General features: G+C 32.6%; 1 protein-coding gene across 1 annotated transcript in view; it reads left to right on the forward strand.

Annotated features, from left to right (window-relative positions):
- vg (transcription factor vestigial) overlaps positions 1-27,086 on the forward strand; it is a 117,922-nt gene that overhangs the window by 14,292 nt on the left and 76,544 nt on the right. The window contains exon 2 of the mRNA XM_088242896.1: positions 24,906-25,101. Coding sequence (XP_088099022.1) covers positions 24,906-25,101 — 196 coding nt within the window. The remainder of the gene's footprint in view (positions 1-24,905; positions 25,102-27,086) is intronic.

The following is a 27,086-nucleotide window of genomic DNA, read 5'->3' on the forward strand; positions in this document are numbered from 1 at the left end:
TTTTTTGTATAGTGCTATAAATCAGTCAAAATGTCTGATTTTACTATTACTATCTATTATTTGTATTTAAGAGCAAAAGTTGTAGATTCGTAACTGCATTCGTAGAGGAGGTAACTACACGTTATCCGTGGCAAAAATATTATTCGCGACCTTGTGCTCCCAGCACCAGTAGTAGCCAGGTAGGTACTCTCCGTCAGTACTCAATAGTCGGCAGCAGCTGTCTGCGGGGAGCGTAATGTATTCGTTGTTTTTGCTATATTTGTCAGCGGTGGCGGAGTGATGAAGGGGGAGCCGGGAACGGCGGCCCTCGTGGCGCGGGCCCGGAGCCGCGGGAGGTGAGAGGTGAGACACAACACTCATCCATCTCCCGAGGTTAGCTTTTAACTTCACATCACCTCGTTCCCTTCCAGAGTTCATTGTAGGGCTGAAGAAATCATTTTTTAAACCTCTGTTAACTGGCTTGTACTACGCGTGACGTCTTCCGCGTCAGGTTCACGTCGCGTAGTTTTACCATGAGCTGCCGACAGACTTTTAGCAGTGCACTTTTAGGACGATGTGAACCGGATGCCGTGTCTTATATTTTGATATCAGGGAGACATCTGCTATGTGGCCTGGCCGACCGGGTCGCCCTCGCTTGATGATAGTAGACAAGTTGTCATCGGAGGTATGAATAAACTAAAAGAGATAATATGTGAGGTGCATAATAATATAATATGGTCAGCGTCCATCGCCTGACTTCTTAATTCCTTACAACGTCACATTGTGATTTTAGATTTATATGCCCTTACGACTCGAAAATCTCATTTTGTACCGAGTGATTCACGACAAAATATAAACCTTTTGTATTAGTGAAAGCAAAAGAATTAAATTGTAAAGCAAAAGTAGATAAACAACCAATAAGCTTATTTTAACACAATGAAGTGAAACAAGTCCCTCTACTTCCTAAGTATTACATAAGATCGGTATCTATTAGCTCGGACGTGAAAAGGATAAATGAAGTCATTTCTCTTTGTCGCACGTTTTACTCGAAACCGGGAAATTGAAACACCGAGAAACGGCACTAATTTTTCACAACTCAGAATCCTCTGAACTTGGATGTATTCGTGTTTTGTGGGTAAAGTGACACTTTGGTTTATTTATTGTTGTAATCTAATACCAACGTTTACAAAATTAGAGAATTTGAGTTGGAGAATCCATTTATTTTTCTAAGCTCCTAAGGAACTTCATATTTTTTTACCAAAAGCTGCAAAATATTCTTTTGATGTCATCAAATTAGCAAAACCAACGTTTTAAGCAAAATCATTCCACCATTTGACTTCAAAATTAATGTAAAGTTCTTATCTTTGCAAAAAATGGCATCCACGTAAATTTCTCGTTCTGTGGTTTCACCACCACAGAAAATTATTTATGTACGGAAAAAGTATAGAATCCTATGCGTCATTTGCTGGCTTTTCAGGAAAAGCAAAAAAAAATTCCCGCGACCGAATTAGATTTTTAATTTCTCTTGCTTATATATAAAAATATTTTAAACATTTATTTATAAACATTAAAATGATATGTATGGATTTCTATGACTGACGATTAACTAAATTTGCAATTTAAATACTTAGAGGACATAGAAGTGTATGCCTTCGAAGAAGTGTAACATAAACGATACGTTAGGACTGTGTGCCTCCGATCACTTAAATGATAAAAGTAAAGAAAAGATATTAATCATTATGGTTAACCCTAAAATACTCCATCTCTAAAATATTTTAAATATTTAAAGCACTAAATTTGTGAATAATTATTAATCAAAGTCTTGTGCAGTTTGTGTCATATATTTTTTATTTATTTAATGTAGACTTAATATATAAAAATAAAAATCACTTTGCTTTTTATGCTCCACTTTATTTTTAAAATTTTAACAAACTAATTGCGGCAACACATTGCCTTATTTATGGTAAAAAAAAGACTAAAATAATGCGCATAAAATGTACAAAGTACAATTTTACACATGTTGTGTTGATTATTAATCTTAAAAAAAACTTTAAGTGGCCTAAATTAGTTAGTGAATAAATCAAAATTTGATAGAACACAAAAGATAAAGCTATTTTTTCATTATAATCTATCAATTTTACTAAAAATAATAGCAAATATTACAACTGCATACTACTGAAAAAAATCCCGGTACTACGCGAAATTATAAGAATGAAATTGTCATTTAAATTATCAAGCTGATCAGGAATTGGAAATTAGTCGCTCAGAACATTTCGATGGATGTCTACTTCTTGAAAATTCTCTTCATCAAACGATGTTTTGTGCCATATTTATATTTATGCACCCGCATTCAGATTATTTTTGAAATTAAAACGGCATTCTCATTTAGACATTTTTTTCCAATTAATAAAATGCGATGTAGGTAATTTATAGAGTTTAGTGGAACACTTAAAATTTCCATACTAAAAAGTATAACTTTTTTACTGCAATTCCTAATTGACAATATGACAACACAGAGATTTCCGATTTTTTCTTTGTAGATCTTGCAATCGTCGAATGTTTTATTTTCCCTATATGTGCGTGAGTCGTATCCGCAAAAAAATGTTGAAATAATTGATGTGGGGTTATTTTATAAGTAACACATAACAATAATCATATGTTGTATTAATTTTAAAAAAATATTATTATCTATATATAAAGTTTATATTTGAAGCACTAACTTTGTGGTTATTCTTCATAATAAAATAAATAAAACAACTTTGTTTTTAACGTTGACGACGAAGCTTGTTTGCTTTGAAACCGGTCGGTGGAAAATAAAAATTAGTGGTTAAAAATAAAGTTGTTTTATTTATTTTATTATTATTATCTAGTTATTCTCAACTTTACTGTGTAATATTTATATTTAGAACATAAGATTTTCTTTTGGTTATTGTTATCTTTTACTTAGAGATAATATTTTTCTTTTTTACTTTTTTGTTTTTTGTACTATATGTTCACTAAATTTTTTAGTTTTAATTATTCTATTATTTCATAATATGAACTACATGATTATTGTGCACTGCTGTGATTATTTCTGTAAATTGTTATTTTTTTGTAAAAGGTTCTTCGAACCGTTGATGTTTAAATAAATAAATATTTTGATTTTGACCAGAGCAGGGGTAGTCGGACCATTGTTACATCTTCAGTAACAAGTAAAATATTACAGTATTTAGCCTATCTCTCAGATTCCTCATGTAAGGCAATAAATTTCATTTTTTGCTAGTGCTCATATCAAGACCCTTATAGTGTTTAAACATTTCACTGCGTTAAATTTTTGACATTTTAAGATAACATTAAAAGCGACAATGTCATGGTGCACTAATTACTTTGGGAGCAACTACTTGACCATATTTACTGATGTAAGATAATCCTCCGCAATTTTTTTATACGTTTATTGCATTTCCATTGTTTTTTGGCTTATTTGCTATATTCCTTTCTCGATTTCTGTAGAAATTTCCTAATTTTTAGTTAGTGTTTGTCTTCTGGATCCCGGTTACAATGGGAAGTTAACATTTATATTCAACAATATTTTGAGTTTGTCCAAATTTTTGTAGACAAGGACTGGATTCAACTCCCTGGGGAGCTGTTTATATTAACATATTACAACAGAGATGAAGAACATTTAAGAGACGGTTATTTAGAAGTCTAGGCATCTACAGGGCTTATGACCTGTCAATATAGGTCAAATATAGGCAGAATGGTGAATGTTACACAGTGTGTAAAGTGGCCACTTAAGCCAGCCATTGACAGGTCATAAGCCCTGTAGATGCCTAGACTTCTAAATAACCTTCTCTTAAATGTTCTTCAACTCTGTTGTAATATGTTAATTTATTTTCAATTTTATCTACAAAGTAAAATTAGTTTTCTGTATGAAAAGCAGAATATGCATACATTTTTTTCTTCTAAACATGTTCAATTATAGATTACCTACGAATATACGTTAAATTTCCACGCAAATATATTCATTTTCGTACACAAAAACCGGGTTTTCTTTATGTACAGTCGAAGATAACTCAGTTAACTTTCCACTGTAATCGGGGCCCTGATGTAACAGATGACAGAATGTTTATGTGGGAAAATAACTTGTTACGATATGAATAATTTGAGTCGGTGTCCATAGTTTAGAAGTATAGAGTGCTACGTAGACATAGGATTGTATGACTCTAATCAAGATAGTAGATATGACTCAAATTTAAAACGATTTAAGCTAAATTTTTTTCACCGTCATCAGATTGTGAAAAAAATCTTATTTATAAATCTAGCGAAAAGTGATTTTGTCAAAAATGGCTGCTAGTATCCTATACCTCTGATTGATGTGAAGATTTGAAAAGTAGGCATTTTGTTTTGACCGAATACCTACCTATATTTTAATATTTTACACGAATCGCGTTGGTTACGAGTTATTACAAAATAAGCATTTCAAAAAAATATGATTTTTACATTTTTTAACAATTATTTATTTACTATAAGTATAACACTCAATAAAGTGTTTTTTATACAAAAAATATGGTAGCCTTCATAACAAATTAAAGTTACGAATGTTATACCAGAAATAAAAATGAATGTTTAAATATTCAGTTAAGTTTCGTCTCGTTAGTAACAGAAAAACGTATCTTGATTTTGTCCAATTTGAGAAAACAGTTAAAAACCGCGCGACACGATACAAAAATGAGAATACAATTAATACCCTTCAAAGCTATTACTTTTAATGCTTCAAATAAAGTGTCATCGAGATACGTGTCTTTGTGACTAAATAGAACCTTTTATTTTGAGAAAGGTTGTATATACTTAACTCAAAATTGATAAAAGTCGAGATACCTTTATGTGTTACTAAAACGGTGGTTTAAAGATGTATTTTTGCCCACTTTCGATTCACCGACTTTTTGAATAAATGAAATATTTGCATTTTTATGGTTATCCAAATATTTAATTTTTGTGCCACTTTTAACGAGTTATAAATAACTCACTTAAAATAACTCACTATGGAAAATGGGAGTTAAGTTGAAGGTTGATTAGGATTCTAACCTCGGACCTCTGATTCGTAAGTCCGCAACAACAGCTACTGGACCACAACACGATTCGTATATAATAATATTAACTTTTGTCATAGATGGTGCTAAAAATGCCAGATAATTAATAGGTTGCCAGAAGGTTTAAATAGGATATACATAATAATAAACATTTTACCAAGAGCCAGGGCACCACTGAAAAATGTTAAGTAAAAAAATGTCTCAAGTTAATATTAAATAATCATTACGTTTTTGTCAAAATATGCAAAAAGGGTTGATGTATGATGCAACCCGTGTGCCACTGGTTGGGTCCTTAGTAACATTCATATGTAGTTGTTATGTTGTTAATTGCTAATAGGAATACTTTTTGATGATTGCCTGCTATCAAATTTAAAAAAAAACAAAATACTAGGACAAACATGATACCAGTCATGGTCAAAATAGCTTTATCTTCAAAGGTGTAAAAAACAATGAACTAAAAACTATTAAAAATAATATATCAATAAATAAATTTAAAGTAAATCTAAAGAAATTTTTTGAACACGTGTAAAAACTACATTAAATTTTAATTAGTATAAATGTATTATTGTTTTATGTTTTTTTCTTTATATATCTATTTTTTTCTCATGTACTCGTATGTTGTAAATTATATGAACTCTTATAAATAAACAACTACAACAGTGCTTACGACCTGTCAATGGCTGGTTTAAGTGACCACTTTACACACTGTGTAACAACAGATGAAAGAATTGATGGAATATAGACGTTCAAATATGGGCAGAATAGTGAATGTGGCCACTTAAACCAGCCATTGACAAGTCATAAGCCCTGTAGATGCCTAGACTTCTATATTACCTTCTCTTAAATGTTCTTAAATTTTTTTGTATTATGTTAATATAAACAGCTCCCCGGGGAGTTGAATCCAGTCCTTGTCTACAAAAATTTGGACAAACTCAAAATATTGTTAAGTACAACAGTGTAAGTCACTCTCCAAGCACAAGAGTTTATCTCTTTTTTTGGAGAGTAACATTGATAACATTTACTAGATGTATAAAAGTAGATTTGTATAGATTTTTTTAAACATGTACCTTTTATGAAATCCATTAATAAAATTTAAAAAAAAAACCGTTTTCACAATAAAAGAAGATGAACAATCTTCAATAAAAATATAGTCATAAAATATACTTAGGTTCATGAAAGAGAAACATTTGGAAACATTATGAGCTCGTAAACTTGTTGGTAGCTTTTAATACATTTATATCGCATTTGCAGGCTCATTGTCGACCCGATTCGACCGTCCTCGTTCTCGTCCGCGTCCGTCACATTCGGCTGAGGGACGACCTGTTACCTGTTAGTGATTTATCTCTCCCGCTTTATTGATTGCCTCTCGTTCAGAGTCTGTTTTGAGTCCACATATTATCATTTTCTCTGAACGATGATTGATGTGGGATTTTGTGGGCTGTGGTTTCATAACTTCAATGTATTTTACACCAACATTTAACAAAAATTACAATTATTGTATTTGAGGATAATCATGAACAATTTTACTTGTACTAAAATTGGTCAAATTTCGATCTAAAGCCAAAGTCTCGAGACCATGACGAAACTCAGAGGCATGAAATCTTGAGATTTTTCGAGATTCCGAGACTATTCGATAGAAACGATAATTCGTAATAAAAAAAAATAGAATTATTCTACCTTCGTTTTCATTATTATATTATATGATATGGTATTGCCATTGATACATGTTCTATTTAGAGAGCGTTTGGAATCGGACAGCCGGTCTCGAAATTTAACTCGATCCTAGCATCTTGAGAGTCTCGATAAAAATGTCTCGAGACTTTCAAAATTTCGAGAGCATCAAGTCTCGAATGGAGGCCATAATCATACGCGATAAGAGATGTAAAACGGTAAAATCTCTCGGGTATTTTGCGGTAATTTAGTATGTTTTGGTAAAATACGGTAATTTTCGGGTTGAAATCGACTATCGACGTAGGTACTAACAAATAAATTATATCGAATTAAGATCCGTCCAGTGGCAGCCGAGATTTACTTTGACGTCTGCAATGTTTAAATCAGTAAATTTGTACCTGCAGGGTATGCCGTACTAGAAATTATCATTAAAATAAACGTTTTTTTAACTATTTGGCTATGATTAAAACAAACCAGTGAGACCATTTTATTTATTTATAAATATACACAACACGCAATGCCTTTTACCTTAAAAAGATACACATTAAAAAATATGTAAATATTTCAATATAATGTAAAAAACTTATAATTAAATACAAAAATATTATTTTACGTAAATACTATATATATATAACACAGCAGTTTCGTATAAAGAACATATTTAGATAAAAAAAAAATAATTAAACAATGTGTGCAGATAAAATTTTAAAAGGAAAAGAATTTATATATATTTTTCTTTAAAAGGTACAAAATATAAGTATATTAAATACAATAAAATTATTTTGTCTCAAAAGAAAAATAGTTATAATAATGACAATTAAAGTTATTCTTTGAGATGATAGATTTTGTAACACAAAATATCATCTAAATTTAAAATTGATTGTTAAAAACAATTAGGTTGGAAATTTTATAAAACATAAAAAAACAGATAAAATGCCCTTTAGTTTGCAATTTATAAAACTGCCGGTAACCTGCAGTTAAGACTGCCAATATTTTTCGAATACCGTAAAATCTGTTTGTTTTGGTCAGATAAATAAGTAAAATGCATTGAGGTATATAACTAGAGTAAACACGAACGTTGAAATATGTCCCCTTAACCTGCGGCCAATTGGCATATGTTTGATATAACGGAATTTAGCCTGTTGCGAGCGTTCACCTGCTAATTTTCTCCTCGCAATTACTAAAATGCCTTTGTGTACGCTAAGATACTCCACAAATCGATCCGGAAAAGCGATGGTATAACCTTTCACCGGTAAGTAATGTTTTATCTTAATCAATACTAGTTTGAAATAACTATTTTAATGTTCGAAAACGTTTTATTAATATGTTACCGGTCGTGAGCTATCTTTTGTCTTTGTCCTGCACAGTTAGTCGGGCGTAAAGTGAAACGATAAACAGAGGTGACGCGTATGCGGAAGGGAGTGACATACCGAATAGAACTTAAAGAAGACCGATGTAAACAGTTCGTGCTTTTTACTGTATTACTTGTTTTGCTTGTTAAAGTCGATGTGATATGAAGTGACGATACTTGCTCCCAGCTGGTCATTCCTTTCCTTTGAGGACGAATTTTTAGCTCGAATTTGTATTGAGTGAATCTCTATATATTATATCTCAATGGTAAAATGTATGTTCATGGGTAAAACCACCGTCATTTTAATAAATGACCGTAAAATACCGATATTTTAGCATCATTTTTGGTAGGTTTCCATCCCTAGTATGATGAAATGAAATACGAACAAAGTGGTGGTGAAGTCGGTAGGTTTTGACAATTAACAGTACCTGGTAAATTAAATCGCATGTAGGTACTAATTATGTAATTACAAATTAGTACTAATAAAACAATATACAAAAACGCAATCTATGAACTCGGGTTCATAAATCAAATTTTACGATCTGTAGAAATTTATCGCATTCATAAAATATAATGAGTTAACGACCATCAAATATAGTTTAAAAGGTAATGAAAGCAAATTTGGTTTTATTGCATTCACTAACTACTGACAATAAACTGTGAATATCTAGGTACCTACATTGGTTTAAGTTCTTTAAATCCTGATATCGGCCCTCATTTATAGGATAAACTTACTCGAAGTTTGTATGCAAGCAATTAAAGTATGATTACCTATTATTAAGAAAGGAAGTAGAATATGAAATATTTCACGCTGGTGAACACCGGATAATACTGTAGGTAGTTAATAATAACACGTATTTAATATTCTTGAAACTGAGACTAAGTTCAAATACATGAACATTTAAATACGAAAACATTATATTAGTTATCCAAATAATCCATTGCCTACACTGTTTATATACTTATAAATATATTTCTTGTAAATTGTCAATTATAATTCTATGTATGTGCTCCATGCGCATGAAAAAACAAATACATTAATAATAGGGACAATATAAAATAGGTAATATCGGGCTGTGGTCCCGTGGCCAGTGTCTCGGACTCACGGATCAAAGGTCCGTGGCTAGAATTCCACTCAACCCCAAATTGATTCCCATTTTCTAATAGTGAGTTATTTACAACTCGTTGAAAATGGCCCTCAAAATGAAATATTCAGGTAAATTATAAGAACGCAATTTTTTTTAATAAACTATAAAAAAAAGGAAGGATAAGTACTCAAAATTATTGCCTCTCTTCATCATCATTCCGCCAATCGCAGCAATCTTGATCATTTTGTTACATGAAGCTAAGTCTTATGATTCAGGTACCAGTCCAGGGACTATAAAGTATTCTAGTGTAAAACACCTTTTTGAATAAACATTTCATCTCAACCATGTCGGCAATCGAACCAGAGATCTCTTGTATGGTAGGTTAATGCACTGACCACTGCACCAGGAGGCCGACAATTGTTGTATCTACCTACGAATAAATACATTATATTTCCGGATGGATGAAGAATACAGTCTTGTGTGTGAAATAGAACCAGAACCCTAGATATCGTGCAGAACTACAAAAACGATAGCTGCTGCTGCTGTTGTTTTATCGAGCATTTCAAAATAATAGGATTTTTTTTATACGTGGAAAAATCAGTGTTAGTGGCAAGCCTTTTATTTATTTATTTATTTACATACATAAGTTTATTGTACATTATTTGAGTCATAAGTCCCAACTCCATGGGACTAAAAGTCCTGTGTTGAGATGGGACTACCAATTAGTTGACACAGACGCATGAGTATATCACCACAAACATAGGATCTTCGTTACAAGTTAGTGTCGTAATTTTGGTGGTAATAGTGGTGTTAGATGTAATTGAATTAGACAAAATAAACGTTGAAGACATTGCGGAATTCAATATCGATGTTTTTGTATTATCAATTGGTAGAGACTGAAAAACAGCGGTGTTATTATTTGTGAAAAGCGGTGTTATTTTTTAAAACTGGCGGTGTTATTTTTTAGATCCAATTTTAGTACACTGGTTAATAATAAAAGTCAAAGGCGTTGTTTTTTGCATTAAAAATATTTAATTGAGGGCCACTTGTATTTTTTCAAAATTGACCCCTTCTGTTATATTTTTTAATTCACTTTTTATTTAATTTAACTTGGAATACAACGTGTGAGACGTTGGAAAATTGGATGCTTCTAGGTATCTGATAGCATTAACCATTTTTTTGTTTGTTCAGATGCAAAAACTGCTTGGCAATAGATGATGCTCATTCCGTTCCGAGTTAGTGAAGTAAAAAAGTCGATGCCGCTATTGTGTATGTCTTTAATTTACTCACTTTTATAGAACTCAACAATGTCTGCTAAATATTCCGCCAAATAAAATGCGCTCTTGAACCGGGAGTTCCATCTCGTAATGACAGGAAGTGGGAAAATTGGACATTCCACTCCCCGTCTGGCTTTCAGAAAACTAGTACAAATGTTTTCTTTTTCTGGTGTTGAGAAATAATTTTCTGTTTTTGAGATTGCATCGTTGAGCTTTACAAGCTCCTTCATCCAAAAATTGCCAACCAAGTTCAGGTTATGTGCCCAACAGTCACCCAAAGCCACCTTCAACGTCTCAACACATTTAGTCATGTAACGCGCTGAATCTGTCACTACACTCTTAACATTTGTAAACTCATTATTGTAGTCTTTCAGGGTATCTATTATAGTCCTGACACAATTTGTAGCGTTGGCTGACTCTAAAATTTTACCCCTTCCACAAACAGTTTTGCCTCTTCAGGACTTGACTTGTACTCGAGCAGAGTTTTGTACTCCCGCCTCCTTACCACAATTTCTATTATGTTAAAACATAGTAATTTTTAAAGTAAAGGACTATGTTAAGTCCATAAAAATAATACCGACTAGAAAATGGGTTAAAAATTTATTTTTTTTAAATTTCAAAGCCAATCGGGAGACAGCAGATGACTTTCAATTTAAATATTTTTTGACACATAGTTTGATTGCATTTGTTCTATATTATGATACTATTAGAACAGCGAAATCCCTGAAAAAATTCGGCGCACCATAATCTATACTGTAAAGAAATGTAGAAAGGCGTGTTGTTGGTAGATTTCGAGTTATACCGCGTTTGTTCTTTGAATCGTTCGCATAGCTGTAATGCTTCCATGCATACATACGTTTTAATAGATTAATTGTTCATACCTATTTGAAAATATTTATTTCGCTCTGATTATTTCACGACGACTTTATATTGATTTATTTAAATCATAGAATGCTTAAATTAACACACGATAAATAAATATTTGATTGACACCTTTTTAATATACAGTTTCAACGGCAAAATTTGCAAGTGAAAAACAGACAAAATTAATATGCCCAGAAGAATACATTGACAAATTGAATTCATAATACGTGATAGTAGGCAGGTACTTAAAAAATAACAGTTGGTTTTCTGCAACGATAGGTACATTTATGGGTCCAAATACATTTGTATTTTTTTAAATATTTATTTTATTAAAATAAACGGCACTTAATGTATTGTACATATGTTTTAAAATACATTAATATAGGTACATACAGGTAATTAGAGTTAAGTTTTAACGATATAGATTTTTTTTTTAAAATCACGTTTATTTACAAATTCAGAAGTCAGAAAAGGTATTATATAAGTATTTTTTTCCTCTGAACATGTTCAGTTTCAGATACATACCTATTTTATTTGCATAGATAAATTTGATTTTTTTCTTTAAAAAAAGTTAATAAACATTTTTTACAATAATCGTACTTATAAGTTGTTCGCTTTTTATTATTATTTTTTTAGGAAGATTTTCTATTTTATTTATATAATATACTATGTTAGTTATTTCTGGTTCCGGACTGCCAAAATTAGAACTGGTATTGCCGGTTCTGATCAAATTAAAATCAGAAGTAGGCGGCAGGTTGCATATTGTCGCCGCTATTGTTCAATATGTACTCCGATTAAGTCTTTAATAAAGCCCTAGAAAACTCTTCGAAAGGAGTGAAGATTAACGGCACACATTGTTTTAATTTATATATATATATTTTCCACATAATAAACAACAATTAATAATAAAAATAATGTGACCTCACTGGGGTTACCCGTGCCGAGGACACTTAACAATATACTTTTTATTTATTTATATTTTTACATGTGAGAATATACAAAGAAGATATATATATATATTTATATATAAATATATCCACAATATAAGATAGGCCGATGACATTGTCATCTTTGCTGATAACATTGCTGACCTTCAAAAACTCCTTATTAAGATAAATGCAGGAGAGAATTGAGGATGGCATTTGGCAGAGCGGACTACTTCCGCATTACTTTACGGCTAGGAAATAAACTGTCGGAGATGGTGCACCAATTTAAATACCTCGAAAGTAAAAATAAGCGGAACATTATCAGGACCTGCTGATTTATTTTCATCTACAGACAGTAGCCTCTTCTTGCAAGATAAAATATTAATATGACAGTTTAAGAATAACTCCTTTATCAAAATTATACAACGCGAATTCGAAAGTAAGTGTATGGTGCCTATGGGGCACGGGCTGTGATTTTTTTTTTATTTTTGAGGGTCAGCAACACTAAGCGGTTGCTCATTACACGTCTGAGTAAAAAGACAGTCTTCACAGTGGTGTCGCACCAGTTCCAAAAAATGCAAAACTACAATTTCTGGCAAAAAAATCATGACCTCTGTGTTTTGGGACCGAAATTTGCTTGAATATCTGCCTCAGGAGGAGACCATCTATGCACAAACATATTATGAGAACCCGAAAAACTCAAAGGAAGCATTCAAAACAAAATAAGGGGAATGCTGAAGAGAGGAGTGTGATTGTTGCATGAGAACGCCCGTCCTCACACAGCATTAGCCAACAAGGCGCTCATTGACTAATTAAGTTGGGATGTTTTGAATCACACCACCGTATTTCGCTGAATTGACGCCTTCAGATTATCATCTTTTCATCTTCCTGAAGCCAGACATGGGTGGAAGTAAATTTTCAACCCACGAGCAGGTGCAGAAAAAGGTTCTGAAGTGGGAGAAGGAGATGGCGGGAGAGTTCTTCGAGGAAGGCATACAGAAGCTTGTGCCACGGCTCACGGCCTCCGTGGTGTAGTGGTCAAGACGCTTGACTCACATACGGAAGGTTCCGGGTTCGATTCCCGGTGAGAACACAAAAAAATAAAATGTGATTTTTCTCAATCCTGGGTGCTCTGTGATGTAATTCACCACTGTAATTAGGCCTCCTGGCCTGTTGTGGTGCAAAAAAAAATAATGTAAAAACACATGCATTGAACGGGATGATGATTACAGTGTATTAATAATATCCTTTTTTTTTCAAGTATGCTTTTTCCAAAGAATTATAAAAATCTAGAACACTTTCTTTCTAAACATGCCTCGTATCTATGTAGGATGGGGTCGATCTGAGGCTCCGCCCTCCGTACTCACTTCAACCCAGACCGTAATAAACCTTTTAAAGTTTCTTCACATTCATATTTTTTCCTAAGATAATGAAAGCTGTTTTAACCCATAGGCAGATGTATGCCAGATTGTGAATAAGTATTTCATTGTTTCCCCGTAGACAGATTTTACGTAACTTTGATATGACAGGTAACACAATTACTAAGTCGGCACTAGAAACAAACCTGCAATGTACAAAGTATTGACGTATTCATTTTTAAAACATATTCCGTTCATGAAGGTGATTGAAGAAACCATTATTCGTTACGACGAATGATAAGGTCTAGTTTGCCTTGTATTATTGGTACTTAGAACTAGTTATAAGCACTGGTTACGTTCAAAGCTGTGGAGAGAATGAATGGTGCTATATCTTTAACATTAAACAAAATATGTTTCAGTTGTAAGTCTTGTTTGAAATATGTAGATAAAAAGAAACAGCAGTTAAATAAATAATTTATTTTTTTGAGAACTGAAAAAGTCGTTGTGTTTTGGAGAGAGTATTATTTTTTTTACTTCTGTTTTCGACGGTATGTCAATATAGAAGGCAATGACCCATAAAAAATTCATTTTACTATCGCGATATTTTAACCTAGAACATGCCACACAACATCTAAAAATAAGGCAAACGCAAATATGCGAATGGTTTGGGCAATTAATTATGACATCAAACGACTAGAGCATGCTTTAGATTCATTCAGTTCACATTCCTTGCATTTTTATTAATGGAAACATATTTTTCAAAACTTAACATAATATTAACCGAGCGAGTACCTGTCTTAAAACTTGTTATTTAAGTCAAAATGTCACTTGATGTTTTATGTACTCGTATTTGATTTACATGTATTTTTAAGTTTATGTGAGACAAGGTGTTCGATAAAATTATAAACCCTTTTAAGCATTGGTTTAACACTTGTGCCTAGGTTTGGTCATAGTGACAGCATGATGGTTGCAGATTCTGTGTTTCCTTATATTGGATGTCCCATTTGGCCCTTCTACTTTCTACATTTGAAATATCATAACTTTAGGACCCCAACGGCTGTCAAACAAATCCCACAAGCGCATAAATCCAGATATTGTCATTTGCGGTGACAGAGATGCACCTGAGTTATTACTTTACTAATTTCGTGTAAAGATTTTTTTTGTTACGTTTGAAAAATTAGACCCCATGGAAGAAAATTTTTGGAAGATTCTTTTTGAGAAGAAATAAACCCTTTTGAAAGTGACAAAGTTGGTGGCAGTGCTGTGAAGATGGATTTCGCAGAACTACAGGATTGTGAGTCAACTTCTGATTTGGATTCCATTGAAGCTAATACTGAAGATCCGAGACAAGGGCAAATCACATCAGGACTTTCTGAATTATGAGATCAATTACTTACAATTCCAACTGTACTTTATACAGAATCTTCCGAAGATGATCACCCCGTAACAGCTGGTAACTATTTTGTGAAAAACATATTTCTGGTTTTCATCATATTATTGGTTCCATTGCAGCATTCAGTCCTTGTTTAGGGCAGCTGCCATCAAAGTGAGAATTGCTGCGATGATTTCTAACCGCCATCGGGGAGAGAAAAGATAAGAAGAAAAAGAACAAATAAACAATTACAGAGACCACTTGCGTATTTTACTTCATATTTGACCTTGTCAACAACCGTTAAATACTTAATTTTAATAACCACTTACCTATTTTTCTATGTTTACCGGTTTTGAGACGCATCCGTCTTTTTTGTTCGTTAGTGTAAACTTCTAATATCATGAGTCCTATCAGCACGCTGTTTTAATGGTTTTATACAACCATTATGGTGAAGGTGTATATTAGGAATTGCGTGTTAATGTTATTGGTGTCCTGACGAAATCGATACACATAAAAAAGTCAGTAATTGGTTACAAACAAATGTCTACTAATATCTATGCCTTTGTCATTGTTAAATGTTTGTGTTTTTTCCCAATTCTCGCTCTCCTATAATATACTCATAGTTTTGTTAGCAATATTTAATTAAATATCTTGGTAAATCTCGCAAACTAATTTGATAAAGCATAAATAAATATATAAAATCCTTGAATTTTTTTATGTTTATTGTATTTTAAATATATTAATTCAAATAAATATATAAAATGTAGGTACAATAGAACTCCGTGTATTTGAACTTCAATCATCCGGATTGTCAAATATCCAGATCGTTATCAGGAAATAAAAAAAGAAGATGTTTTAAATTTTAATTGAATTGTGCAATTAACACTGTTGGACATGTTTAAGTAAGTTTTGATGTGATTTCAATTTGCTGTATTATTTCAAGTGCAATAAAATAAGGCACTGGTTAATCCGCATTGTTGGAGTTCTCCAATATTTCCCTAGTAGCCCGGAAAATGCGCCATAACTTGCTGAATTTTTGCACATGTGTACTAGAAGTAATACCTTATCATCCCTTAAAATTCTCCATCCCTCCCGCGCTTTTTTTGTTATAGTAATGTAATTTTATAATTTTTATCATGTATTTATATATGGTATATACTAATATATATATACAGGGTGTTCTTTAAACCCTGTCACATCCGAAACCACGAAGATCAGTATGGACAAGAAGACATATTAGTGTTTTAAAAAAAACATTTAGAACGAATATTAAAAAAAAAAAAAAATATTAAAAAAAAAAATGGTTTTTTACTTCTACAGGAGAGAAATGGGGGGAGCACGGCGCAGTATCAGATTCCCCCTCCCCCCTTTGTTTCTCCCCTGCAGAAGTAAACAACCATTTGCTTTTTTTTTTATTTCATTTTTTTAAAGTTCTTTCGTTCCAAAAAATTATTTTACTGGCCAATATGTTTTCTTGCTCATACTGATCATCGTGGTTTCAGATGTGATAGGGCTTAATGAACACCCATTTAAATATGTTTTTTTTTCTTCATATTTATGTTCAATGTATTAAACTATATATTCTACCATAAAGATGTGTTATTATTATTACTTTATTAAATTGTTTTATATTTATTTTTACTATCAATTAATTACCGAATTAAATTATAAAATGACTATAAATTATTAATTACATATTGCCATGTAAAATTACATATCTTTTCTGCATTCCATTTCTAGACATTTATAAATTTTATTACTTATATTTTTTTATTATTATTTGGTCTATTGTTTTGATTATTTTGCATATTGTTTGATATATTTATAAATGTTTTGATTTATACATAGAAGAGTTCCGACTTAACATTTATGTGCACCAAAATTAAAAAAATTAATTAAAATATAAATTAAATTAAAATAAAAACTTCTAAAGGCAATTTATGCCGTTTATGTAAAAAAATAATAAATTTATATTTCATATTATTCTAGCTGCTTGCGTTCAAAAGTTATAACAATTTAAATTATGTAGTAAATATACCACCGTATACCCTGTATAATGAAATATCTCAAAATGCAAGCGGGCGGAGAGTTGTGAGTAATGATTAAGTACCATATCTAGAATATTTGTACGATTAATCAGCTGGTTATGTCACATTTTGTGTTTATGGCTATTTCTGTTCTAATATTTCTGGACTATAGTTTATCATACGCTCAGAGTAATAATGCGCCAAGCTATAGAGGAGCCCAAACGTATGAAAACCATTATATGACTATTGGGTATTAAGTTAGCTACAGTTCGCAGCTTTTGTTTTCAATAGGCCGTACTCAGGTCGAGAATTGCTAAATGGATATTAATTTGCACTGTAAATAATTTTTAAATATGTACTTGTGTATTTATTATTGCAGGGTTATTCCAATTTATTTTTCTATAATTCGCCTATATTTATTTTATAAATCTGAAAATACGTGTGTGTGTTTATTTTTTAATTTATGTATTCATTTTATTCACAATATACTTATGTTACATTTATTGAGACATAAATCCCACTTTCATGTAACCAAAGTCCTGTGTTGAGTTTGTTTGTTTGTCCGTCACATCTCCTGAAATTTGGACACGTCATTTTAGATGCGATTTCAAGGTTAACGTTGCTATTTTCGAGTAAAATTTTAATCGACTTCTACTCGATAAAAACTCAAACTTTATATGGATGCCTAGTGCGCCCTGACATATTGCCCGTAATCAACTGTCATTATCAACAGTAAACATACTTTAATTCACAAATTTATCTCCCGAATTGAGAAAAAATAGTATCTGAAGTAAATATGTTGACATAAGGAAAGTTTTTAAGCAACATAATACACGTGTCGGGACAATAAATATCAAAAATCAATGTAAATCATGGGAAAATATTGGTAATCAATGACCTGTGAAAACTGACTCTTTTAACACCTTTGACGCTCCTACTGCTGCAACCAAAAATGCAATTCACCATAGTCAATTTTTATTTATTATAACGCAAATATCCAAGTTATTTACAAACAAAGCCAAGCACAGTTACAAAAGAATCCGATCATATGTATGTATTTATGTTGTCAAATAAAACAAACTGGCCACCAATTGGTAGCTAACTAACAAACCAACATCGCTTGCGTTCTATGAAACATAGTGATAGGGCTTCTCTCTAGGTTACGCATTATTACTCTGAGATCATACGTGTATTGAAAAGTACATGATTTTTAAATGACGAGAAAATATCACTAGATGACCTACCTACCTAATTAAGTACCTAAATCGAAGTTAAAAGACTTTCGTTTAAGTTATTTATCTTCATAACAAAATATTTTTTCTGTGTGTTCATGATGCGGTAAATAAGATATAAACAACACGTTATAAATGAAGCAGTTTGGGAATTAGCATAATAGAGCGATTGCCGTATAACTATTCTCAGGGAAGGAATTTAGGACCCGCCTCTAATTTTAGTAATGAAATATTTTCCACCGAAAGGATGACCATCATTTGTTGTGACATAAACGGGACATAAGAATTGATAGGAATAGAAAGGAAAAGGTAAAATTATTTAATTTGATAAAGGTAGACAAATAATTTTTGTGTAATAAAAATTCCATCTTCACGAATCATACTATGAGGAACTTCATTAACCTTTTCGTTTTCCAATGCGCGGTAAAAATTAGATCATCAAATTGCACGACAATGTTTTTTTTAAATTTATGAAAGAAGTAATGAAAAATATTGCAATCAAAACGAACTATTTTGAACGACGTCACTAATTCATATGAATTTAAAAAAATATTTTTTTTATACATATTTTTATTTGTTTATTTTTTCATACATAGATTATTTACATAGAAATAAAATTACGTAAATACACAAAAATATGGCTTAATTTTAAGCTACAATATAAATTAGAAAAAATGCCAATAAAGACTTCAGCGTCTGAGCGTGGGCCATTCCTCTTTTGATTTTAGATAAGTTTATAGCATATAAATATGGTATGACATGACCATAAAAGAAAAGAAAAGAAAAACAAAAGAAAAACAAAATTAACATGTGAAGAAAGAAGAAATACAAAAATAGAACCTTTGAATTCGGAACAAAACGAACAACATTTTTGAGATTACTTCACATTGCATAAGAATTCTTGAAATCGTTGCGCGTCATTCTGAAAGTTACTATGGTTAATTGTTTAATATCATAGTTCATATTGAACTTTATCATCCACTGCCCCAAAATAGAAGAACATCCTCATCGCATTAAAGGTAGGTGCATTTCCGGGCTCCTTTCCTTTACTCAAATACTCCAACCTAAGTAAAAATTTAATGGTATTCATTTTTTAATCATCTAGCCAGTCTTTCGTTAACAAATTGGTTGTTTATATCTAAATTGGAAAGATTCAACGTTTTACCATAATAATTCCTGCTTACAATTGAATTTTTTACCGAAATCGGCAACATTCATACCACGATTTATTTCAAAACCAGCAACATCCGATGTGGCCAATTACAGTGATGCATTTTTTAATATGGCCGCTAGTTTGCATTTGACAGTGAGCGCGTGATAGTTTGTTGCTTAAGTTTTTATTTTCCTTTTAAGTTAAATTTCATTTTATTTTATTTTTGAGGATATTATACTATAAGTGGTGAAAACCCTTGGGCAGCCAATAAATGACAGAAGTAATCAAAATTGGTTATATTTATTGTTGAATATCTTTAGAACCAGTTAAATCACTATATCAAACTCGGTTAAATCCAAAATGAATATTTATTTTTTATGGATACTGTTTAATCTTTTATTTTGTTATTTTTATTAAATACATTTAAACCGTTCTCAACATATAGATCTTATCTTTTAAATAAATTAATCGGATTGCAATAATCGGTTACCGAAAAACGTTGTTTCTAAAAAATCGTTTAGTCAGGATTTAATCATTTATGATATTATCTGACACAATTAATCTCGATATAACGAGTAGAGACGAATGGCAGTTGGATGGAAACCAATTATAATATATAATATGGTGGACATTAACGCCAATTGTTTCCGCGAGTGCAAAAAGGGCCGCTCGAGGATGTGAGGAATGCCTTTACTGGTCCCGCGCCCGCGTCCGGCGACGTGCCTTCCACTGCGCGCTGCGTCACCGCTCTTGGCCGTCATACGCTGCTGTGAAATGGCGGGCCGTTTGAAGGACCTCTGAAAGGCTACTTTTTGTCAGAAATGTTTGCCGGGTGTCCGAAATAGAAAATCTCTTCTATATCCCCTTATACACATTTCTCAATGACGTTAAATAAGAACAAGTAGGTAGGTACTTATTTGATGAAAAAAATATCAGTCATTAAATATCTATCTCTTTTAGAACGTGTCAGTCCAACGTGGTATTTTAGTCGGAAAAAGGTTTTAAAAAAGCACCGGCTTTCAAAATATAAATAGAAAATGATTAAGGGCGAGTAGACCCCTCGTGGGAATATAAATTTTAACAAAACAGCTCTTAAATACTAATGCACACATTCGCACTTTTTAAACACACACTATCAATTGAACGCATTTACGCAGAAAACAGCTAGTCACAGAAAAGTGAAACTAAGATAATAGCTTATTGTTATCAAAAACATTTTTCACTTTGTGGTATGACATTTTCTACTTATTTGTTCATACATTTGTATGAACCACTTTAATTTTATTTATTTAATTACACTTCGTGTCAATAAAATTGTCAATAAAAATGGTTTTCGTTTAGATAATTTAGAACGATTAGAAATTAGTAAAGCCATTAATCAAAAACTTCAAATAATTAATTAAATTTAACTTCGAGTCCTCTTTTAAAACTATTACCGTTATGATTTATTTTATCTTCTTTCTCTCTCTTTCATACGATATTTTATTATATAAATAGCAACGCGTGTAATTATAAGTTAGTTAAATTCCTGACGATGAGGTAGTAACATGGAAACCGGTCGAATTGTAATTAAATTAAAAATATTAAAGTGGTTTATACAAATTTATAAACAAATAAGTGTAAGATAATAGCACTTACAGTGTGAATAATCAAATCTACACAACAGTTGGAATGTTTTTCACTTGACAAATGATAAATAATGAAAAGATTAGTTTTTTCTTATACTACAAACAGTAATCTAATTACGTATTTGACCAGTTTTAGTGATTTTTAAAGTACCGTAAGATTTTTCTAGTGCTGTGGGTGTTTTCTGCAAATTGAGAAATGCCGTTTTTGTGATCGACACTATTTTCAGAAGGTGATGAATACGGTTTTTGTATGAAAGTGGTCTGGCTGTTTTTAGAAGAACATAGAATTGACCTTACTGCACCCGATAACACCAATTTTTTTTGGGCATCTGTCACGTTTCATAGTTTGAAAGGGGTTCCGGTGCGTCTGTGTATTAATAGGTCGATGATTTTATTTAAGAACATATTTCCTGTTTCTATGGTTAATAATATTTAAGCTTAAGAGGAAACGCGGTCTGACTTTTCTTCAGACAAACGTATTCCCGTATTTTCTCTCTGAATAATGACACTACAGTAGCGATTATTTACACAGTATAGATATTCACAATTGGCGCGTCTGTACTGTTTTTTTTTTGTTGATAAATTGTTTACTATGGAAACTAGAACCATACAAAATATTTAATTTATATAGATAATTTATATAGCGCCATTTTTGTGAAAATCACATCAAGGGCGCTGTACAATTAGTAAATATCCCAGTACGTCTTGCAGCTACAGAGCGCATGGACGGTTGGGATTCTAGTTCCTTGTTTTCAATTAAGATCAATCAAAAATTATAACAGATAGGAGCTAGATTACAGGACGTCTTGCAGCTACAGAGCGCATAGACATTTAGAAATTTAACCCCCATTTACACATTTTAAAAATTGACAAATAAATTTAGTGTATTAATGATATTTAAAAAAATAAAAAATATGAGTAATAAAAAGGAGTAAGATTACAACACGTCTTGCAGCTACTAAACGCATAGACGATTGGAATTCTAGACCCCATTCACAAAATTTAGGTATATATGAAAGCTAGATAACCAATCATCGTGCAGCTACAAAGCGCATGGACGAGTGGAATTCTAGCAAAGTTAAAACAATATCAATAAATTTATTAAACATTGAGCATAGTAGTAAATTGGTCAAGTGTTCATGCCAAGAAGTAAGCAATAAAAAACTAAATAAATCAAACACTGTTTCAACTCCATGGTTAACAAAGGGAGATAGATGTCCGAAGAGAAGCTTTTGTAGACAGTAGGTAGATACCGTAGCCATGTGGCCCGCTGGCTGCTAGATAATTTCTGGAAACGCACGTGTGTAGTAGTACAAAAACCCGTAAAAATGCCCTGTTTTATCTACTGTCTTCGGGCGCACGGTATACCCATACCCGGTACAAATATAACTTATTTTGAAGAACGCTAAACGTACCGATACAGACAGTTTTATTCTGATACCCTGTCCAAAAAATAACAAAATCGGTTCAGTTTTGAGGTGCGCGAAATGGGACGGCGAAACGTCGATTTGGTCTATTCGAACAAAAGGTTCCACATGCAGTTGTTTTTTTCGCGCAGTATCGGGCAGGCATCTGCAAGACAGTGACAGGAAAACAATGTTTTTTTATTTTTTATTTATTGGGGATATCAACAGTAATTATGTAACAAAAATACAACAAATAAAATATACAGAGAATAAAACCAATGACAGATATCCACAGAAATACATTAAATACACGCACAATACATACTAGTGTGTTTGTGTGAGTGTAAGTGAGTGAGAGGGTGGGTGAGTGGGTGTTATATTGGAATGAGAGTGGACATGTGTGTAAATATTGCACAAGTGTCAAGTGTCGAAAATACAAATATATTAAAAATATTAAGAATTAGAGATAAAATATAATAAAATAAAATGAAATAAGATAAGATAAAACAAGACTTTATTATTGAAACTAAGTATAAGACAAAAAAGTATATTTTAAGACGCGCATTTTAAATGTTATTTTTTTACAATCAAATGGATCAATAAGGGGAAATTTCAAATTATATTCACTAACAAAACGTATAAGTGGAGAGTTCTGGGCATAGTTCGTACGAACTGCTGGCACATGAAATAGAGAGCTCGACGTGTGACGGGTGCGGTAGCCGGGGACATTTAATGATAACTCCGACAAAAGAGCCGGCCTATCAAGGCGTCCACTAAGTATGTCATGAAGCACCCCCATGTCCAACAGTAGACGGCGATCTTCTAAAGTAAGCAAGTGGTGTTTTTTGCAGGAAGACATATAATTGAGATCGGTATACCTGCATCTCCAGTTAAGATGTCTAAGAAATGTCCAAGTGTTTGAGTATCTATTTATCAAAATTATCTGTCTACACAATTTATATAAACCAAAACACAAAAATAATTCTGTATACGTAAATATTTAATTTAGACCAATTACAATAAATTGATATCGAACTTTCGATTGTGTTTATTTAATCTATACGAGTATGTACTCAAATCTAGCAATAGCAAAGCATTGCCGGGTTCAGCTCGTCTAATATAAAAAGAAAACGTCTCTCCACTCTATGGATTCTAAGAATTTTATAGTTCCATTTCCGAGCTGCCATTTCTTCAGCTGATAAACCGGGTTACGTCCGCTGTTGACTTTGCTTCCAGGAAACGAATTACCACCTGGTCGTTACTTAACCAGCTTTTTACGACCGTGTAGAAAACTGGACAATTGAGCTTTAATATTTTCCAGATTGACGAAACAGGCTTTTAAGGGACACACGTAAATCTTTATTTGAATATTGATAGTTTGCGCTATCTCAACACGCATTTAACTGAGTCTAGAACCTTAATATACTCGTATGTAAATCATTATTTGAGCACATATTAGAATATGTTTTTATGTGTACTATTTCAATATTCAAAATAATTGTACACGTACGAGTCGTTTCAATATTCACTGTCAATCATCTATTTGAATCATCAATACTGTTCTTTTATCTTCGAGTTGTCATAAAAAGTTTTATTTGTAAACCTACTCGTTCAATCGCCGGAATTGATTAAAGTACACCGGGCTTAAGAAAGAGAGTGCCGCTGCCGGCGTAATCGGCAAACTGCTGCTTTGTAGAGCGTCGTCTTTGTCACACATACATGAATACAGCTACCGAACTCCTGGGACAGAGACGACACTCTGCAAAATCGGCAGTCTCATTCTTAAGCTCGATGTATTTTATTTACTGCCGGGTACTGTGCATATTATGTTTAGCATAATCGATAATTAAATAATTGATTTTGAAAAATATAACAAAAGGGTAGGTTTCTGCATTCTTTCATTTATTTAGTAGGTACCACATTATTACTTAAATATCAATTTTCAGTTTCTTTGATGATTTTTCTGAATAAGTCATGATTTTTCTTAATTTTATATATAAATCATAAAAAATTTAAAAAAAGAAAAAGAAAAATGATAACCCTTAAGGGTTATGATTTTTCAAAATGGTTTATTATTTTACAGAATGTTTCATGACTTTTCAGAAGGCTGCATAATTTTTCAGACTGGTTTATGATTTTTCAGCATGGCTTATGATTTTTTTAATTTATGAGAGTTATTGGATTCAGGACTTTTTTTTAACACAAAATTCAATAATATTCCTTATCAGGGATCTGTCAATTCTACGGTATGTAGATATTAGACTTCGACTTGATTTGACCTGAATACTATATGATGAATTATGACTATCGACATATCGACGTATAATTGATTTGATAGTTGGATATAAACAGCGTACTTCCCTATATTCGATACTGGTTTTTACCCTTTTTATCAACGGGTTGTAAAAATATCCGATAAATCACGATATCGAATTAATAGAATGAATCGAACCGCAAACGAGAGAGACAAGAGTGACGTTCCTTATGTTAAGTTGTTGTTTCAGTTCAACGTGCAGTCGCAGCCTCTGTCGCAGGACCTGTACGGGTCGGGGGCGGTGGGCTCGGGCTCCGTCAGCTCGGGGGGCGGGCCCTCTCCCGCGGGCAGCCCCCCGCGCCCCGCGCCTCGCCTGCGCGCCAAAGAGGAGGACCTCAGCCTCCACGGCCGGACCAGTGCCGAAGGCAACGGAAAATACGCTTCAAGTACGTACAGATAAATCCCTCCAAACTACCGAACCATATAATTCTATATATTGGAAGCACAGTGCATCCAAAGTCCATTTACATTTAAAAAAATGTTTCCATTGCAATTGAAATGTTACGATTTAAATTTGTCTCAACAGAAAGGGAAAACATTTTTGAGAAGGTAATATGGAAGTCTAGGCATTTACAGGGCTTATGATCTGTCATTGGCCACTTAACATCACCATTGTATCATTCACCATTCTGCCTATGTTTGAACATCCACATTTCCATAACTCAACTGTTGACTTTTGTGAAGTAAAAGCGAAAAAAAAACAACACCGTCCTTCTCTTTCCGCACCTAATGGTGCATAGGGCACTGTATTGGTATACTAATCGCAGTGTATCTTGATCACTTTTTTATTTTCTACATATATATATATTTTTACATGAAGGTAAGATAATCGGTCTTACGCTTCAGGTACCAGTTCATGTATTATGAAATATTTCAGTGTAAAAACACCCTTTTCAATTGATATTTCATATCAACCCTGTCGGGAATCAAACCCGAGACCTCTTGCATGGTAGGCAAACGCGCTGACTAATACATTACGAGGCGGAACACGAGGCCAGAAAAAATATGCATAAATTATTTTCAAGCGTTGCCTAATAGGTACAATGGTTCGGCCGGATGAATCTCACCCACATTATAAAGGTTTCAGCTCTTTTTTGAGAAGACGTTGCAATTTAAGAGGCGTCGTACTATTAACAGACGAATCTACCATAAACTGTCATGGAAACCCGCTGATTTGGTTGTTTGGGTACAAATATGACAAGTCTATTTAATTTCTCGTAGTATTATTTTTCCTGTCAATTGGTCCGGTAAGTCCCGGTGGCAGTTTCTCTGATTCGGACATTTTAAAACAAAAGATTTGGTTAGATTATCAAGCTAAAGTAAAAAAAATAAACGGCAATTATAATGAGAACACCAATTATTATTTTTGGATTTAAACAAAATTAATGAAATTTCGTTTCACCGAATAAAAAATTGAGTTATTACAAAACAAAACTTAATAATTTAAAAAAATTATGTAACTATAAATCAATGCAAAGAAGTTGTTTAGTTCAAAAACATGCGTAAACCTATGTCATTTCACATGGGTAATGTAGTAATAATTTTATATTTTATTCGTACTTTACACATGGAGTTTTATTCGTACTACTAGATTGTGCTTTCTTTAATTATATTGCATTAGTTCTTTTTCTCGTTTGTGGCCACTGGAGGCTTAGCCTGGAGGCTAGTGGAGGTCTGCTATTTCTTATATTATCTATACAGTTTTGCCATTATAATAGGACCGCATTTGCTGTAAAAGTCCTGTGGGCGCGAGTGGGAGAAAGGCAAACGCCATGAAGGCATTTTTCACAGACTTTTCGGAGTAAATTTTTTCCCTTGCAATTTTTTTTCCAAATTTGGGAAAAAAAATGGTAATCAGTTGGAGCGAGGTCAAGCAAGTATGGTGGTGATAGAGAGTCTTAAGTTTCAGTTTCAGCTCTTGCCACTTTGACTGCTGTGAAGTGTGCGGCCAGGCGTTGTCGTGAAGCAGCAGTGGCCATAAGCGATTGACCAGCTTAAGTTGTTTAACTACAAACTCTTTAATCTTGTTTGTAATGTTATTTGACCTACGTCTGCAGTTACTGTTGAATCAGATCGTACGAAGCTCTAGTGGATGACGCTTCTTTTAGGTGATTTTTCGTTTTCGGCATTATTTAGTAGAAACCCCATTCATATTCATATTTTTTTTGTTACAAACTATAATTAAAAATAAAAATAATGTGACCTCACTGGGAGTTACCCGTGCCGAGAACACTTAACAATATACTTTTTACATTTGAGAATAAACAAAGAAGACTAACTTAATAAACAGAGATAATTAACAAAATGTTCAGACAGTTTTATGTTTATAATTAATTTATGCAGATCTATATTATTTATATTACAAAATGCA

The sequence above is a fragment of the Micrasema longulum genome, unplaced genomic scaffold, assembly GCF_059751315.1.
Source record: "Micrasema longulum isolate JH-2025_06_02 unplaced genomic scaffold, ASM5975131v1 h1tg000176l, whole genome shotgun sequence".
NCBI classification, from domain to species: Eukaryota; Metazoa; Arthropoda; class Insecta; order Trichoptera; family Brachycentridae; genus Micrasema; species Micrasema longulum.